Source organism: Zalophus californianus, chromosome 16 (assembly GCF_009762305.2).
Source record: "Zalophus californianus isolate mZalCal1 chromosome 16, mZalCal1.pri.v2, whole genome shotgun sequence".
NCBI lineage: Eukaryota > Metazoa > Chordata > Mammalia > Carnivora > Otariidae > Zalophus > Zalophus californianus.
The window spans coordinates 28,500,984-28,519,253 of NC_045610.1; the positions used below are offsets into that span (position 1 = coordinate 28,500,984).

The window sequence follows — 18,270 nt, forward strand, 5'->3', positions numbered from 1 at the left end:
CAGAATCAGAGCATCCTCTGAACTTCTGATGTGGCAGGGGTCGTGGAGGGGTTTGGATGTGGGGGTTGGGGTGTCTAAAGCCGGCTGTGGAACGCCATGTCATACTTGGCTACCTTCCTGTGCTCATTTTCATCACAGTTCTAGGACTGACCATTTGAGGTCACCCCTCTATGTCTCCTTGTAAAATGGCTTTGGCTTCCCTGGGCTGTGAGTTGGTCATTTGGGAAGACAGGGGAATGGAAGGAGTTGGGTAATGAATCATGCTTCACCCAGTCAACAGAATACTACTCAGGCATGAAAAATGGTGCAGTAGATCTATATGTTCTGACACGAGAAGATGTCTACAACAAATTATTAAGTGGAAAAACAAGTTGCATAGAATTTCTGTAAAAAAATTCATACATACGGTAGTGGATGCATAGAGAAAGTATCTAGATGTAGACAGATAAACCAGAGTATTAATAGGTATTTTCCAGAAGCTGGGAGGGATTATAGTTCTGTAACATCAGTGTCCAGAGGCTGCATGGGGCCCAAGTGCTTCTAGTTTTCCATTCTTTTTTAAAAAAATATTTTATCTATTTATTTGAGAGAGAGAGTGAGAACAAGCAGGGATAGGGGCACTTCCCTGCCAAGCGGAGGAGATGCCCCAGCTTGGCACAGAGTCTGCTTCTCCCCACTGAGAGCCCAATAGGGCTCAATCGAAGGACCCTGAAATCATGACCTGAGCCGAAGTCAGACATTTGCTTAACCCGCTGAGCCACCCAGGCGCCCCTAGTTTTCCATTCTTCGATACAGCCCACCTCTCTGGGACTGGGCAGACGCCCACCCAACAAGCCCCAGAACAGGAGCCCTGGACAATTTCCACATCCCTCTAAGGAGTCAGAGGTTTGAAGGAGGTTAGAATCTCAGCATGGTGGCCCTGGGGAACAATATGCAGTCTCATTCGACCTGGGCAGGGACTGACCGAAAGAGACGGAGGGAATCAATGGTAGCGCTGGATCTTCTGACCCTGGGGTGAGTGAGCGCCCATCTGCTGCACCTTCCACACTCCTCTGCTCTCGTCCTTCTTACACCATCAGCTGTTTGATGGCTGAGATCATGGCAAGCACGAGCATCATGCTGATTTGCTCACACGAATGTTCTATGTCAGCTGTTAAGATGATGACCCCAAGTCCTAGAAAAGGGAAAATAGCTTTGCACCTGTTGTGTCAAACTTTGGAACTTAGGAAACATCCTTTGATGGAACGGTGCCTTAAAGCTGCCACTTTTCTACAATTAACAAAATTACTAATTTTGGGATAAGCACGAGAAAGTCGGAATTTGAGGTTTTTAGACACATTCAACTCTCAGTTGACTGCACTAACAAAATGTGACCTTGGTAGTGATTTACGTGCTTAGTTGTGAGCAGGCTGGACAGTTTTCTGTCGCAGATTTAATGGCACTCTCCACAAATTGGAGGCCATGATGTTGGCATCATCAAGTTGGGACGGTGATGTGGGAAGCAGAGACTGGGGTGGGCTGGAGACCAGAGGGCAGACTGGGGCCTGTACAGCGCCCCTCCTGCCTCAGGTCCTCAGGGCTCCTGGGCAGTAGGAGTAGTGACTGAGACCAGTGTCCATAGTCCTGGGTTCAAATCCTAATTCCTCCACATCTATGCCTCAGTTTTACTACCTGCGAAATGGGGATACTAGCACCTACCTCATAGTGGCGTCAGGACTCAGCCCACCCAGCACACTGAGGACCCGGTCCGGAGTAAGCCCTCGCTCACAGGTAGCAGTCCTGTGCTAGGACAGAACCCTGGCTGTTTTGACTATTGCAGCTGGAGAGAAAGCACAAAGAAGCGGTTCTCCCGTGCATTCGGGTTCTCTAATGCCCCTGGCATCCCGCCCCTGACTCTGCCCTCCCTCTGTTTCAGGTGGGACCGTCGGCCCCAGGATGCCCCGGGGGTGTGGATGACCAGAGGCCCGGGCCCGGATGCCGCCGCCCCGCGAGGGCCGCTCCCCGAGGGCCGCCGGTGGCCCCGCGCCCTAGCCTCCCGACCCGGCGACCCCGCGCGCCCCGCCCCCGCCTGGCCGCCCAGCGGAGCGGGAGCCGCGGGAGGGAGCTTCCCGAGCCCACCGAGCGAGCGGCCACGGCGCAGGGATCCGGGGGCAGGGGCTCGGCGCCGGCCGCAAACATTCTCCCCCAGCGGCTCGGCAAAATGACCAGCCTGTTCCGCCGGAGCAGCAGCGGCGGGGGCGGCGGCGGGGGCGGCTCGGCGGGGGCGCGCGGGGCCGGGGCCGGGGCCGGGACCGGTGCCGCCTCGCAGGAGCTCAACAACAGCCGGCCCGCCCGCCAGGTGCGCCGCCTCGAGTTCAACCAGGCCATGGACGACTTCAAGACCATGTTCCCCAACATGGATTACGACATCATCGAGTGCGTGCTGCGCGCCAACAGCGGCGCCGTGGACGCCACCATCGACCAGCTGCTGCAGATGAACCTGGAGGGCGGTGGCGGCAGCGTCTACGAGGACAGCTCCGACTCGGAAGACAGCATCCCCCCGGAGGTAGGGGCGCGGCCCCCCACCCCCATCATTCACTGGGAGGCCCAGCGCTGATTGAACCTCTTAGGGGACTTGGGTTGTTAGCCCTGCCTGACTTCTAACTCGCCAGTAGCCCCTTTCTCGTAGGAACCCCGTACCCAAGCCGGTCAGTGGCCTTTTATGGGCAGAGATCATGTAGTCATTCAACAAACACGGCGCCCCTACTCGGTGGTGTGCCAGGCATGGTACTAGACCCTGCTCAGGGGTCATCAGAATTGAGGAGCTTGTTAAAAATGCAGACACTCAGGCCCTACCCCAACATAGTGAAGTCCAGTTCCAGGCTGGGGCCCTCTAGCCTGTATTTTCCTGGAAAGGCTCCTTTTGCACTTCTGGGTGTCCGCCGTGGCCACAGAGCTCACAAGACTCAGGCAGTGGTAGCTGGGAGAGTGGTAAACGCTTACAGTGGGAGAAGCGGGAGGAGAGGAGGATGGCTTCCCGGAGGAAGGGATAGCCAAGCTGAGGCCCAGAGAAAGAGTAGGGAGTGAGGGACAGGCGGTTGCAGGCAGAGGGAAGCGCTCCTGCAAAGCCTCAGAGGTGAGACAGAGCACCGGCCGCTTCGGGAGCCCGCAGCGGGACCATCTGTCAGGATCCCCGGAGCCGGCAGAGACTGGGAACTTGAGAAGGCCAGGCCGTGGAGAGAGAGCGTAGGGAGCCACCAAAAGAGGAGGGACCTCCGTCATACTAGTTAAATTCCTCTGACCAAGGCATTGATGGAGGCGGCAGCAGGCAGTGCCCGAGCAGTTCCCTCCTTTCTCAGCGAGGTCGCTGGGGGAGAAGGGACCTCCCTGCTGCCTCAGGCCCCTCCAGGAGTCCAGTAAATGTGTGACCCCCGGTCTCCGCAGGACCTGCCGTGCTGGGTGCAGAAGGGGCGCGCAGAGGCTTTCTGTGGTCGGGTGACTGCCTGCAGGGCAGTGAGAAGGTACACGTGGGACATGTGGCCATGGACAGGACGGAAGGGCCCAGCAGATGGCATTTAACTCTGCTCTTCACTGAGTCCCATCCTGTGCCAGGCACCATCCTACAGGCTTCGGATGTATCCGTCCTCATACACTTTGTGAGGCGGCATTATTATTATTATTATTACCCTCGTTGACAAGGAAAACCTAGACCCAGATATGCCCTCACATTCCTGGTCAACACAGCCCTGCAGGCAGCGAGGACTCTCTGTCAGCCGGAGTCCTCCTGCAGGGCGAGGCCACTGGCCCTTCTTCCTTGAGTTGGTGGTGCCTGCGATTTCTCCCTCCAGGTGGAGGAGAAGCTCCGTGGGCGATGACATCTGCCTCCTCCCCGTGTCACCTACAGCACCCAGGACAGTCCTGGCACGTAACAGGCACCCAGGGAACGCTCGTTGAGTGAATAAGTGTTGTTCCTGTCTTTGCACAGGTTTCTTTAGTCTCTTTCTTTGGGAGACCACTCCTTTGAACGGCCTGGATTAGCCAATGGAAGGAGTCTCAGAAAACCCAGATCCTCTTTGTGGAAAGGAGGGGTGAGTGTGTGTGTGTGTGTGTGTGTGTGTGTGTGTGTGTGTGTGTGTGTGTGTGTTTGCAAATACATCCTTTAAGCGTGAGCTGGAAGGAAAGTATTCTGCATATTCTGACCCTTTCTGCGATCTCATTGATTCTGCAGTCTGGCAGGTAGGGTAGAATAATCTTTCCTCCTTTGTCCATGGCACCCACGGGCCTGTGAATCTCCACGGGTCTTCACCATCCCCTTGATAGGCCTGCACTAGGCGTGCTCCTGTTTTTCTGAGACTCTTGCTTTCCAAATTGAGCCCCTTCTCAGCATCCCTCCGTGGCTGTTGCCCCAAACGCCCACCTTTGGGGCTCTGCTTGGCACATCGGCAGGCAGTTCCTGAGGCAGCGGGAAGTGCTTCAGAAGATTTATGAGCAGCTGGAATGACACTAACTGCTGACTGGAAAAAGCCCCCTCGCTGGCGGCTGATGGATGGTGGGCTGGCCCGAGGAGCATCCTTGCCACAGAGAAATAGCTCCTGTCAGATCCATGGCCTGGACCCTAGTCCCTGGAGCACCTGGCAGGCATCCATCACCCATGCTGAGTGAAGCCGAGGGGCCACAGAGCCAAAGACTTCAGCACCCTTAGAGCCAGAAGAACAACCTCACTGTGGCTGGCGGGGTTGTGGGGAGAGAGGCTGAGGGAGGCCAGGAACACGGCTGGGGTTACTCTCCCTGGAGACTCGGGATCAGCCTTTTTGGAGCGTGCCTGGCCCGCTGCCTGCCTCCTTGGCGGTTCCTCATTCTGCTCCAGGAGCCTCTGATGAACGTCTGGTTCTTGCAGCCCCAGGAGGCTGCTCTGAGGAACAGGAGCGGCCGTGAGGAGAGGGGGGCCTCCTGGGGCAGCAGCACAGAGGCCTGATCTCCCTGAGTCGAGGCAGAAGGCTACAGGCCGCGGCCTAGGAAACCCCAAGCAGCTTCCTTCGGCCTAAGACTCCAGCTCTCCCCTCCTCACCCAGGAAACAGCTCTCCCCTCCTCACCCATCTCCCTCACACCAGCCACTGAAGGAGAAGTTGGCCTCAAGGCCCCAGTCGTGAACCCTGTCCCTCAGAGCTGCAGGGTCTGAGGGGCAGGGAGTGTGGGCTGGGAGCAGAAACAACACTGTGCGCCAGGTAGTTGCTGAGCCCCTGTCCTGTGCCAGGCACCCGACGTTCCCCAGTGAACTGGACTGGAGCTTGCAGTGTTCCCTCTCTCTCTCTCTCTCTCTTTTTTCTTGTGGAAATTTGGGCTGAGCAGAGCAGTGGCCCACAAAGCAGCTACATTCTTCTTTTTCTGCAAAAGCATCTGTTTAAATACTTTCCGCCTGAAAGGAAAGAACGTTAGTGCATTCCAGGGGCGGGAGGCCTCCTTGGGTTGGGCTGGCTGCGTATGCACAAAGTGTGGCAGTGTGTGTGAGAGCATGGACGCTCTTGTGTGTGTGCCGCCCACCTGCCCACCTGCCAGGGTGTCCCTGCGAGACCTGGGTGCCCGGGTGGGGTGGGCTCAGGGCGGACAGGTGCCAGTGCGGCCCGGCCCCGCCCAGGCTTGCAGAAGGAGTTTAGCATGACTTCCACTAACTCACTCGGGGTTAAGATGCAGGGCCTGGGGACTCTGGGGCCCACTGACAGCCTCTGAGCCCTTCCCGTGTTCTTTGGTCTTGGAAGAGATGGCACAGAAGTGGGGAGCAGAGGACAGGGAGCAGGAAGCTAAGGTGTAGGCCAGCTGGGGTGTGTCCGACCTGGGATCTCCTGGTTGATGGTCACCTCCTGCCTCCTGCCCCAGACTCCTCTGTGGTTCCCTGGGGAAGGATCCAGGTCAGTCCACGGAGCAGGAACTCTGGGCCTTGCCCAGCCCTTGGCTTTTCCCTGCCCCTCTTTCTGGTTTCTGGATGAAGAGAATCATCCAGGAGGGAGAGGCATCCTGGGTACTCCCCTTTTCACTGTCCGCCCTAAGAATCCAACCAGGGTGTGTGGGGATTGTGCTTGAAGGACGGATCCTTGTTGTGGAGACCATGTCCAATTTGAAGACTGAGTTCTAAAGAGAGCATATGGCTTTGCCATGTCACTTAGCCTGGGCCTCAGTTTCCTTATCTATAAAATGGGAGTAACGAACTCTATCCTACCTTGCCAAGTTGTTTGACTTCAGGTGAGATAATTGACGTGGAGGTACTTTGAGAGAGAGTGCGAATGATGTTGAAGTTATTTATCAGAAGTAACCCATGTCCCGAAAAGTACGCGAACCATACGTGTGCAGCTCAATGAAGTTGCCCCAGCGCCCGGGGTCAGGAAACATCCACAGAGCCTGGAATCCCCCCTGGTGTCCCGTCCCGGCCTGCTGCACCCCCACAGAGGTCCTCCTGCTCTCACTTCTAGCCCCGTGATTTGTTTGGCCTGTTTTTAAACCTTGCTCAGATGGATAATGCTGCTCTGAACATTCTTTTGGGGACGTGTGCTTTCATGCCCACTGAGTATGTTGGAATTGTAGGGTCAGAGGCAGCCATGCGTTCAGCTTTACAGAAAACCAAACAATTTGGCAAAGTGGTGGCCCTATCCCATTTACACTCCCACGGCAACACAGAGTTCCCTTACGACGCACCCTTGCCCGCCCTGGCTTTTGTCTGAATGTTATTTAAATTCAGAGAAGGATTGTTAACATGTCTTTTTTTGTTGTTGTTTCTGATCTAGATCTTGGAAAGGACTTTGGAGCCTGACAGCTCTGATGAAGAACCCCCACCTGTCTATTCCCCGCCAGCCTATCACATGCACATGTTCGACAGGCCTTACCCTCTGGCTCCCCCCACACCACCTCCCCGGTGAGAACCCGGCTCCTCTCGGAGCGCAGGTCGGTGGGGGAAAGGGATCAGGGGCTGGGGTTGAGTACAAACGCCGTGGAAAACTTGGCTGGACCCCTCAGGATATTATTCCACCAAGAACAGGCTTCTGCTGTAGCAAGAGACATTGTAGCTAGATACCAAGGAGAACTTCCACATGGGAAGGATCGCCAGGGCAAACATTCGCTGAATATTGCTAGGTGCTTTGCAGAACATGATATGGGACACGGAGTTACATAAGGCGTGGCGCTGCCTTCTGGGATCTCACAGTCAAGGCCCATGCAAGTGGGAGAAGTGAACACAGGGAGTGTGTAGACACTTCCCGCGCTGAGCCCATGGAACACATTGCTAATCGACCACTGGGCTCTTTCCTGCTCAGTGGAGACAGAACTTCAGAGTCCCCGTCCACACAGCACCTCCCAGACAGTCAGCAGTAATTGACGGGATGGATACCTATTTGCCATCCCTGGTCTAGGGGTGTTGTGGGGATTTTTAGGCAATGGGAGCAAGTAAGTCTTTTTTCCAGGATAGTTTGATAAGTGGAGGCAGAGGAATAGACTGCAGGGTCCTGGGAGAGTTCTTCCAGGTGTGAGGGGCTCTGTAATCTGGAGGGTTAACACGAAGCCAGTTGCCAGCCAGGTCCCGTGGTCTCTGAGGCGCTTTTCTGTGCTTCATGTTTGTAGTGGGACTGCTGGGGCCTGGGCGTCTCTTTGTGCTAGAGCTGCAGTTCCTTCGAATGGCTCAGCGCTGGGGTGCTGAGGAGTTGGGGGGAAATGATGGGACAGGGGACTAGTCCCAGTGGATCTTTCCTTCTGGGGATCTTGGGCACCTCAGGCCGTGGTAGTGGAGACCTCTGCTATGCAGGTAGGGGTAATGACCCCAGCCACCAGCTACCAAGTGCTGGGAACCAGTGAGGCTCTTTATGTATACACTGTCATGTTCTAATCCTTGAACGGCTTATGAGAGCACTGTCAGCGTCCCCATTTCACAGATGAGGAAAGTAAGCCTAAGCCAGGTTTCGTAACTTTCCCAACACCACAGAGCTGAGCTGTGAACTCAGGCCGTTCTGATTCCAAAACCAGTGTCTTCGCTGCTGTGTCTGTCACCTCCCTAATGAGAAAATTCTCTGCGACTGCAGCTCAGGGAGCTGATGGAGGCCTAGAAGGTCACAGGACAGAGGGAACAATGTTTTAAGTCGGGGACAGGAGCAGACCTGGGGTCCTTCCTTTATTGCAGGTGGTACCAGGAGGCTCCAGTGGGGTGGGAGGCAGGGAGGGCATGGGTTGGTCTGGGTGAGGCCTTGGCAGGACTTGCGGCCTGGCATGGGTCATGGAGCCCAGGGCTAAGTGGTTTACCTTTGACTTATTATTACTTTTTTTTTAATATTCCAAGATGCTTTTACAAAACCTCCAGTTTCTACTAGGCAAAGTGGTTCTGCCTGTTTTTCAGAAGGGAAACCTGAGGCCATAAGAGACAGAATCCCAGGGTGAACCTGGCATGGGTACCCAGGCCCCGTCCTCCCTCTGCCCCTCTGGCTGGGTGTTACAGCTGCTGTGAGGTCAGGCGCAGTGCAGCTCGGGGATGGAAGCCACCGTTGGGGGCAGGGTGACCTCAGCCCTAGATCAAGGCCTAAGAGGCCTGAGATTCGGGACCCTGACCTGGCAATGAAAGCTTTGCTGGACCTGGGGAGGATACAGGGCAGAGAACTTGAGTTGTAGAGTCAGAAAAAAGAAAAGTGCTCTCCTACCCCCTTCTTTCAGCTGCCCAGCTTCTGATGCTTTAGGTGCTTGGCTGTGTGACCTTTGGCTCACTACTTAACCTCTCTGAGCTTCTCTCCCCTCACCTGTGGAATGGGAATACTAATCCCCAGCTCAGCAGTGCTGTGCTGTGAGGATCCAACGAGATACTATGCGTGGAGCACTTAGCACAGTCCCAGGCAGGGATCAGACCTGTCACCTGTGGTTCACTGCTCCTTCCCACCCCAGGCTGCGCAGCTGGCCTCTGAGCTCTAACATGGAATATTGAGACCAGTGGTGAGGCTTCCCTCAGAGGCCAGTGTTCAGAAGAAGCAGGGCCAGGCTCTGAGCATGTGCCCCTTTGCCCCAGGATGGCCCTGCTAGGCCAGGTCCACTCGTAGGCCATTTCCAGGGCCTCATTCAGTCTCTCTATCCAGAACATTCATTTCCAGCATTTACTGAGTCTCCTGCAGTATGCAGGTGCTGAACGATGTGTGTGATGCTGAGATGAGTATACTACCCTGCCCCCCTGAGGACATCAGAGGCTGGGCAGAGGCATAGAACTGGAGGCAAGAAAGTCTGCCTAGAGGAACTCATGTCCACACTGTGTCCTGGTGAAGCAGAGGACAGGGGGGCATTTCAGGCAATGGAAATAGTATGTGCAAAGGCCAGGAGGCAGAAGAGGGGGAACCATCCAGGAGCTTTGGGGAACTCCAGGAAATGGAATGGCCGTGAGGCTGGAGAGGCGAGCTGATCATGGGGGCCTTGTGGGTCCTCTGAGGAGCTTTGGCTTTATCCTGCAGTCAGCAGGCTTAAGCTGGAGAGTGACAGGATCCGGTTAGTGTTTTAGAATCTCTGGCTACTGGGGGCCAGGCCCCTCTGCCACCTCCCATCGCCTGAGGGACTGCAGATGGCGTGGGGCTTGGGAGTTTGCCCTGCTAAGACAGTAGAGAGCTGGGGTGACCCCAGGAGTGAGTGCCTGAAAAGTCAGGACCCCTGGGCCCAGGTTTTGCCTGCACGATCTGTGTGTCCCTGGACAGGGCCTGACTCTCTCTGGGCCTCAGTGTCCAGTCTTTACCAAAAATCCTGCCTGGAAGGTTCATGTCTGAATCCTTCTGGGGTCTGATGTGCCATGGGTAAACCTGGGGGTCTGATGGGGCGTGAAGTTTTAGTTTTGGGGTCCTGGTGTCCAGGCTGTGGGCCAGGAGAGCCTCCCAGCCTGCCCTTCCCTCTCTTTCCGGAATGAAGGAGGTCTCTGAGACCCAGAGCTACCCCTCAGCACAGGCCACCTGCCGTTTTCCTGTTGAAATTACAGTCTTGGAAGTTTTTTATTTGTCTCTCAGCTCATTTCTGACATTCCTTTCCGACCACAATGGAGTTGCCTGGGCCGCCTGGGCTCAGGCCCCCCCCCCCCCCCCCCCCCAGGCTCTTGCAGCTGTGGCTGACCTCATCTCTGCCTTTGCCATTGCCGGGGCCCGGGAGGGGCTGGGCCTGACCTTCCTTGGGACCACAGTCCCAGCCGCCAGGGAAACGATGAGGAGGGGTTCCCCTCTCCTTGTCCCCCTCCCCTCTTGGACTCAGTAACAAATGGCTAGAGGGGTCCCAGTGCAACTCTGGGGTTCTCCCTCCGCACTTTCCCGGGTGGCTCCAGGTGTGGTTGAGTTGGAGTGGGTACCCGGGTCCTAGGGGAAGACCCCGGAGAGGAATTCTCTGTGCTGGGGCCAACCACGGGTGGTCCCCGAGTCCCTAAGAGAGGGGGCACCCTCTCCCCCGCCTTGGGCGCTTGGGAGAAGTGAAGCCTCCGACAGTGACAGAAGGCGGCAGAGTGATGTGGAGAGAGATCTGCCTAGGACTCACAGAGTCCCGGTTGCGTTTACGATGCAGGCTCTTCTGGAGCCTTCCCTCACCTGTGCCCTGGGAGGGTGGCCGAGGCGGGCGGGTTCCCCTGGCTCCCACCACGCACTTAGCAGCTTGTTATCCCCGTCTGCCGCCGCCCCCGCCCCCCCTCGCCCTGCCAGGCCACCCGCCCAAAATAGAAAAGGAAAGGAAGTTATTTCCACAGTCAGCGGCAGCCCGGAAAAGCTCCCCTCCAGTGAGGGGGCGGGCGGGATTCCTGGAGCTGGAGACAAATCAAAGCCGGGCGAGAGCGGCCGGCCCGCCGCCCCCGGCCCCGCTGCCTTCTGCGTGTGTCATTTCCCTGATTCAGCAGAACACGTGTCCTGCGGTTGCCACGCTGCAGGCTGCCGAGGCGCTGTGGGGAGCTCCTGGCCTGGCCCCGGGCTGCCCTCAGGCCCCGGATGGCAGGGCAGGGGCCTGGGGGTCAGGGAGGGCTCCTGCCACCACTTCTCTTCCTGTCTCTGTCCCCGCTCCCCCCGCCCCCCCATGGCCTCTGCCTGTGGCCCACGGACCTCCAGCCAGGCACCTTGCTTATGAAGAGCTGCTCCTGAGCACCCCTTGCAACAGGAACCTTTCCATCCCCACCTTCAGTGCCCGAGACACAGCCTCACGAGGGGCTCCTGCCCACCTCGGCAGGGAGACGGTTTTTCCGAGGAAACTCCGTCCCAGAGGGGAGCAGGGTCTTGCCCAGGACCACCCAGCTGGCTGTGACTGAGCCGGAACTAGAGCCTGGATCTGCTCTACTCTGTAGGGGTCCCGCCATCCCCATGTCCCCCCACCCCAGCAAACCAACATTCAGGCAGGCCGGGCTTGGTGTCTGCTGGGTCTGGTCATGGGGAGCGCACCTGTTCCTCAGCAGCCGTGAGCTCGCACTGTGCTGGGTGCTAGGGACACACCTGCTGTCTTTAGAGGACATTCGTAAACATCTGCATGTAAACCCAGGACAGCCAGCTCGAGCGCCATGAACACTGAGGGCTCTAGGCCTAGAGACCTTGAGGGCCCGGAGTAGCCGGAGAGCAGTGACTGTCCTGGAGCTGGAGGAGCCGGGCCTTGCGGCCGGAGGCTGAGGTTAGCAGAGGCCTGATTGGAAGATGAGAGAGAGTGCTAGGCCTTTGTCCTGGAGGCCGAGGAGGCCGTGGGAAGCTTCAGAGCAGAAATGCCATTCTGAGCAGGATCCTGGTGGGATGGGCCGCGACTCCTGTGTTTGGGCCTGACTGTTCCCTCTTCGTTGTTACCTTTCACCCTCCAGCATCGACGTGCTGGGCTCTGGACCCGTGTCGAGCCAGAGGCGCTATCGTAACTGGAACCCACCCCTGCTGGGCAACCTCCCCGAGGACTTTCTCCGCATCCTGCCCCAGCAGCTGGACAGCATACAGGTAATGGGGGAAGCCCCCAGCTGCCTGTGCGGCATCTCTGCTTGGCCCCAGTTTGTGCCAGCCCATTTCACTTCCTGATGTTTAAGCCTGCGCCGGGCTATTTCTGTTGCCCTGGGTTCGCAGGGAAAGAACGCTGAACCGAAAGCCTCGTTTCCTGTCTGGGCCTGGAGGTTTCCTGTTCCACCCAGGGAAGGGGACTGGAAGGAGGAGTCTGTGGCTGCAGCCATCGCCCCAGGCTGGAGGGAGGTGGGCACGGGGGAAGCCAATGGCAGAGGGGCCGGCCGCCTCCCCACCCTCCCATGGGATAGGGACAGGGGCAGCTTCTCCCCCTGATGTGGGCAGGGCCTGAGGGACCCTGCAGGAAGGGGGCCTCACCCTGACACAGCTAGGACAGGGAGAGTTTTGAGTTTGGGCCTCCATGTGGCGCTAGCCAAGCTATTGAGCGGCTTACAGATCACTTTCAGGACTGTTCAGGTTGTAGATGAGGGCTGGGGTGGTCCGAGGGGGAGGAAACATTGTTTTTAAGCCCTTTCCGCTTCCCCAGCAGAGACGGCTCTGGCCTGCTAAGTTAGATTTTGGCTGACCACTAGAGCCCGATAGCAGGTGCAGGCCCAGGCCCCAGGGCGTGGCTGGAGGATCCTGGGAAAGGACATGTGGGCACCCAGATATGCATGGATGTTTGTGCAGCATGTGCCCTGGTGAGCAGCCATTCAACTCTCTTGCTCCCCTCCTCAGGGTAACCCCGGGAGCTCCAAGCCCAGGAGCGGAGAGGGAGGCCTGCCCTCTGTGGCTGGGCCCGGTACCCGGGACCAGGAGAACCGCTGGAAGCAGTACCTGGAGGACGAGAGAATTGCGCTCTTCCTGCAGAACGAGGAGTTCATGAAGGAGCTGCAGCGCAACCGGGACTTCCTCCTGGCCCTGGAGAGAGGTGGTGCCCTGGGTGGGGGCACTTCGGCCACTCCTTTGTGGCTGGGGAAGGGAGCTGGAGTCGGCTTCAGCCTTGGGGCTCAGAAGAGGCACTGAGCTGGAGGCCAACGTGGCCTCGGTCCTGTTGATACACGGCCCCCACCAAGTTACCCTGTGGGAACCCCAGAATTCTGCCAGCAGGGACACGAGTCACCAGCCAACCCTTCTCCCCTCCCCCTGCCCCCCGGGACTCAGAGGAAGACAGGTGTGCCTTCGTGGGCCCTCTCCTTCGCTCCTGCACATCTGCTGTGTGCCAGGCATTGGCCTTGGCCCGACGTGTCTGGAGCTGGGTCCGTGGGTGCCTCCCCGAGCAGAGGATGTCAGGACAGGGGCTGTCAGGTGTTGTGGCAGTTTCAGCTGTCTTTGGTTGGGGACCTTCCTCCCCAGCCTGGCTGCCTTTCCCCTTCAGGGTGGGAGTGTGTTGGGTGGGGGGGTACAGTGAGGGTCCCGGTGGGAGTGTGTATGTGTGTGTATGTGACTGACAGTGTATGGTTGGGGAAGAATAAGGTGTGCAGGCAGAAGGCTGGCCCCAGCTCTGCAGCACAGGTGCTGGGGGTCTCAGGGCCTGGCCTTTCCTTTCCTTTTATTTTATTTATTTATTTGAGAGAGAGAGAGAATGAGCAGGAGCAGGGGGGAGGGGCAGAGGGAGAAGCAGACTCCCTGCCGAGCAGGGAGGCCCACACAGGGCTCTATCCCAGAACCCTGAGATCGTGACCTGAGCCGAAGGCAGATGCTTAACCGACTGAGCCACCCAGGCGCCTCTTATTTTATTTTATTTTATTTTTTAAAGATTATTTATTTGAGAGAGAGAGAGTGCAAGGGAGGGAACAAAGCGAGAGGGAGAGAATACCAAGCAGACTCCCTGCCAAGCATGGAGCCCGGACGTGGGGCTCAATCCCACAACCCCGAGATCATGACCCTAGTGGAAAGAGTCTGATGCTGAACCGACTGAGCCACCCGGGCCTTTCCTTTCAAATGAAGGACTGGACTGTGTGATCTCTCAGTGTCCTTCTAAGTGTGATGTTCTCCCGTTCCAGGTGCCTGTCAGGCTGTAGTTTCTATGGTACAGCTGGTTCTTGGAGAGCTGGAAGACACGTGTGCACATACTTTGTGTGCGTCATGTGAGATCTGGGGGCTTGGCCCCCCAACAGCCTCCTGCATCTCGGCCCAGGGTGCCACTGGGAGAGAGCTCGCTGTCCTGACAGGAATGTGATCCTTTTCCAGATCGTTTGAAATACGAGTCCCAGAAATCCAAATCCAGCAGCAGTGTGGCTGTGGGAAACGACTTTGGCTTTCCTTCTCCTGCCCCAGGTAACCTTGCCTTCCTGGGAGGGAGGCCTGGAGGGTAGAGAGGCTCACGCTGTGATGCCCCCCCCCTTGTGCTTTGCGTATTTGGAGTTTGGGGGTCGGGTGGGGAAACAGGCTGGACAGGGCGGGGTCTGAGCCCGCCGCCCAGCCCACCACCGCGCTCCTGCGAGTGACGTGGCCCCTCCACTTGGCAGACCTGGACTCTTGCCAATCCAGCGGCTGCTGGAGCCCCCTTGGGATTGGCTAGAGGCTGGCTGAACTGCTCAGAAAGCGCCTGGAGCATGGGCAAGAAGGGGACGTGCCACAGCACACATGTCCCATGGTGGGTGGGCTCAGGAAGGACTCAGAGACTTCCAAGGCTTGATCTGTGCCCTGGGGGAGCTTATGGTCTTCTGGGGAATGCAGGAGAAACATTCAAGAGATGGCTAGAACAAACCAGCAAAGCTGAGGACATTATTTACTGATGATTGCAGCTGCTCACGGTGAGAAGGGCAGGCTTTGTTCATTCATTAGCTGAGGCTGTATCTGCCCTGGCCGGGCCCCACCCAAGTGCTGGAGGAAGAGAATTTTGAGCTTCACGTCCAAGATGGTGAGAAGCAAGAATTGCCTCAATAGAGGGCCAGGCCCTTCCAGGAGCCCTAACCCACTGAAGGAGGGCCAGGAATGGACAGCAGCCTATTGGGATGCACGAACAAGGGTTAAGCTGGAGCTGGGAACATGGGCAGAGAGGGCCAGAAGGCCTGGGTTCTATACTTGATAACCTGCTCACGTGTCCCTGTGTGTGCCTCGTGGCCCCTAGCCAGCCAATGCCTCCATCCATACTAGGCTGCCCACTGCAGAGAAGGTAGCAGCAGGGGCAGCTTTTGCCCGAAGCAGACCTTACATCATGCAGTGGAGTGGGGTGGAGGAGCAGAAGGATGGGGAGCTCAGCTGATCCCAGCTCAAAGAGAGAAAATCCCGTGGAACTGATTCATAAGCAGCAGGCTCGGAGCTTAGGCCCCACCAGATGTGCATCTGGGAGTTTTAACGACAGTCTCTCGTCCTTGATCCTGAGTGAACTAGACACGCCAGGGCTGCTGAGATGGATCATAATGACTCACAGGGGACTTAGCAGGCAAGGTGACTTGGGATTAGCCGAGTTGCAGGGTGAGGAGCAGGGGCTTTAGAAGCGCAGCTAGAGACGTAAGTGGGTGCTGAGTGAGCGGGGAGACTCTAGGTGGGCCATTTGGGTTTATTCTCATTCCTCTGTCAAATGAGTCAGAAACGTCACGTCTGGAGGGAGTATCAGAGGGGCTGAGCCAGGCAGGAAGGAGAAGGGAACTGTCACGGGCAGAGGCCTGCTCTGTGCCCGCACCTCCCTTCCATTCCCATGTTAACTCTCACACCGGGTCAGGGTACAGGCCAGCCACCGCGTGCTGGCGAATATATACCAACCAAGTTCAGGGTGCAGGGGAAGCCCCAGTGCTTAGCGTCGGGTGACTTCATGGTGTAAATACTCCCACCGCGACTGATTCCAAGCTATCAGCATGACTTCATGGAACTCGGAGTTGGTCAGAGAAGCGGAGAGTTGGAAGCCGGTGTGAGCCGGCCCTCCATGCATACAGCGGACCATATCACTGTCCTGCTTTTTACACAAAGAAGGCAAGCAAGGCTTGGTGGAGAAAGAAGGACTCCTCAAATCCTCAGTGTCTTTAGGGAAGAAGCCTGATCTTTTGCCCCGTTCCTCAGATGGAAGGGTTGGGCCAAAACCCTGTCCGGGGTGGGGCGCCAGCCCTGACCCACTTCCCCCCCCGGGGGGGGGGGCTTGAGCAGCCGCTCTCCCTCTCCAGCCGGCCCTCAGGGGTGTCTTCCCCTTTCAGGAGCTGGTGACACCAATCCTGCTGTGTCTGAAGATGCCTTATTCAGGGACAAGTTGAAACACATGGGAAAATGTGAGTCCAGCCTATGCCCCGTCCCCATCTGTTCTAAGACAGGCCCTGTGGCCTCATGGGAGGGAGGGAGCCACCAGGAGTTTTGAACACCTAGTGGACTCTGGGTGAACCAAAGTGACGTTTTAATCGCAGGCTGGCTCCCTCCGCCTTCCTGCCTCACTTCCCCCTGCAGCCGAGTCTGGATACTGAACTCAGTTTTAAATCCTCTTGAGCCAGCTGTCTGCAGAAAAATAAGAATGTGCTGCACCCCACCCCCACCCCCGTTTTAGAGTTCACGTCCTTTGTGGCTTGAGGGGACTTGGCCAGGCCTGATGAGTGGGGAGGCCTGTGCTAAGCCCACTTTCTGTGGGCAGGAGGCCCGAGGGTTTGTGACCTCTTGCCACAAAGTCCTGCCAGCCGGGACGCACCTACCCTTCCTCCTCCCCGCCCGACCACACAATCATGGGTGAATGGGGCTGCCATCCTTCCAGGCTCCATTTCAGGGAAAATCTCGGATTAGTCATGGAAATCCCAGAACCAACTCTGGAGGTGGTGAAGGGGGCGGGGGAGGTGGCGGGAAAGACAGCCAAGACGCGTTGCTGTCTGTCGCTGCTGGGGCAGGAATACCCGGATCTCGGGCTGCCTGCCCAGGCCGGCCCTGCTCTCGGTGGCCTATGCTGCCCCTGCAGGCCAGCCCCAGATGGCAGCCCCCACTGCTGGGGGGGCGGGGGGGGGTGCGCTCCCCTCCCCGCCGCATTCCTGTCGCCCCGCCGCCGCCCCCCGCCCCCACCCCGGGCGGCCCTGCAGCTGTGGCTCACGCGTCTCTCTGCCCCAGCCACCCGGAGGAAGCTGTTCGAGCTGGCCAGGGCCTTCTCCGAGAAGACCAGGATGAGGAAGTCAAAGAGGAAACACTTGTCCAAGCACCAGTCGTATCCTTTCCGGCCTGGCGCAGGGCAGGGGCGTGGGTGCTGAGGGCGCTGACCCCCTGGCCGGACTCTCGAGGCTGCGCCCTCCCCAGGGGCTGGGGCTGGGACAGGCTCTGCAGCCACCTGCCTCCTCCGTGCGCCCTGAGGCCAGCCCACCGCCCGGCCCGGAGCCCCATGACCCGGCTGGGGAGCAGGCCAGCGTCTCCCACTCCCTTCCGTGGGCTCCCGAGTTGTCCCACGACATCTTCACTTTCTGGCTGGGCTCATCTACTCTTGGGAGAAGACGTGGTTCTTCCCCTGAAATCGGCAAACCTTTCCCTAGTTTCTCGAGTTGAATTGATCCATAGATCTTGCTGCCTACCCATTTCAAGCACGTTGGGCCCTGCCTTCTTGCTTTCATTTCTTGAGTAAAAATAAGGTTCTCCACCTTTTAACCCAGACTCCCATCCATTCTTGTTACACGGGCCTAGGATATTAGAAGCCGAACAGCCAGAGGGGAACAGGGAGGAACTCCCTTCTCCATGCCCAGAGATGGGAACTGGGTGATAAAGTCAGGACCTGGCTGCTCACCTGATCCCGAGGAAAGGAGGCTTTCGGGAGGGTTGGGGGATAATGCTAGAAGCCTCCTGAGCTGGGAGTGGGCGCTAGAGGCCAGGGACAGGGACTGGTGGAGGTGGGAGGATGCTGGCAGTGCCCACCCGTCCCTGAGACAGGTTTCCTGAATGGCCCGGCAGGCTGGGAGCTGCGGTGTCAACAGCTAATCTCCTGGACGACGTGGAGGGCCACACTTGTGGTGAGGCCAGGAGGGCAGGGGAGCTCGAGCTCTAAGTTGCTTGTCATCAGTGACCCTCCCAAGAGGAGGGCCCGGGTATTTCGTGGGTGGACCCAACCTGGGGGACACATCGTGGGTAGGTGGGCAGGTGACCCAAAGAAATGGGCCCTCCCACTTGGTTCATATTGCCTCTCCCTTCCTTCCACTCCCAAAAGGGGGCCCCAGCTGTACCTCCACCTAGATCTCTCCCTGGAGAACAAAGTGTCAGGTGCCGTTTCTGGGTCTCTTCTCTGAGGTGGGCGGGGGCAGTCAGGCCTACCCGCGTGGAGGGGCCTCACCTGGACAACCAAGCGCTGTGCAGTTTCAGTCCCTGGGCCCAGAGGCCTTTTGGCGTTCATCCAGTTCCTCCCAAAGGCCATGTGGGCCAGAAGACACTGCCTTAGACTCTAGCAGGCCCACAGCTGAAGCTGATCCTCAT

At 57.8% G+C, this 18,270-nt stretch overlaps 1 protein-coding gene across 4 annotated transcripts in view; it reads left to right on the top strand.

The window, feature by feature from the left end:
* Positions 1 to 18,270, top strand: part of CUEDC1 (CUE domain containing 1) — an 85,604-nt gene that overhangs the window by 62,783 nt on the left and 4,551 nt on the right. For all 4 annotated transcript variants that reach the window (XM_027625586.2, XM_027625585.2, XM_027625584.2 and 1 more), the window contains 8 exons: positions 1,916 to 2,545; positions 6,757 to 6,884; positions 11,784 to 11,910; positions 12,646 to 12,838; positions 14,101 to 14,187; positions 16,044 to 16,115; positions 16,930 to 17,023; positions 17,755 to 17,813. In XM_027625586.2, the coding sequence (XP_027481387.1) occupies positions 2,201 to 2,545; positions 6,757 to 6,884; positions 11,784 to 11,910; positions 12,646 to 12,838; positions 14,101 to 14,187; positions 16,044 to 16,115; positions 16,930 to 17,023; positions 17,755 to 17,813 (1,105 nt within the window). In that variant the 5' untranslated portion in view covers positions 1,916 to 2,200. The remainder of the gene's footprint in view (positions 1 to 1,915; positions 2,546 to 6,756; positions 6,885 to 11,783; positions 11,911 to 12,645; positions 12,839 to 14,100; positions 14,188 to 16,043; positions 16,116 to 16,929; positions 17,024 to 17,754; positions 17,814 to 18,270) is intronic.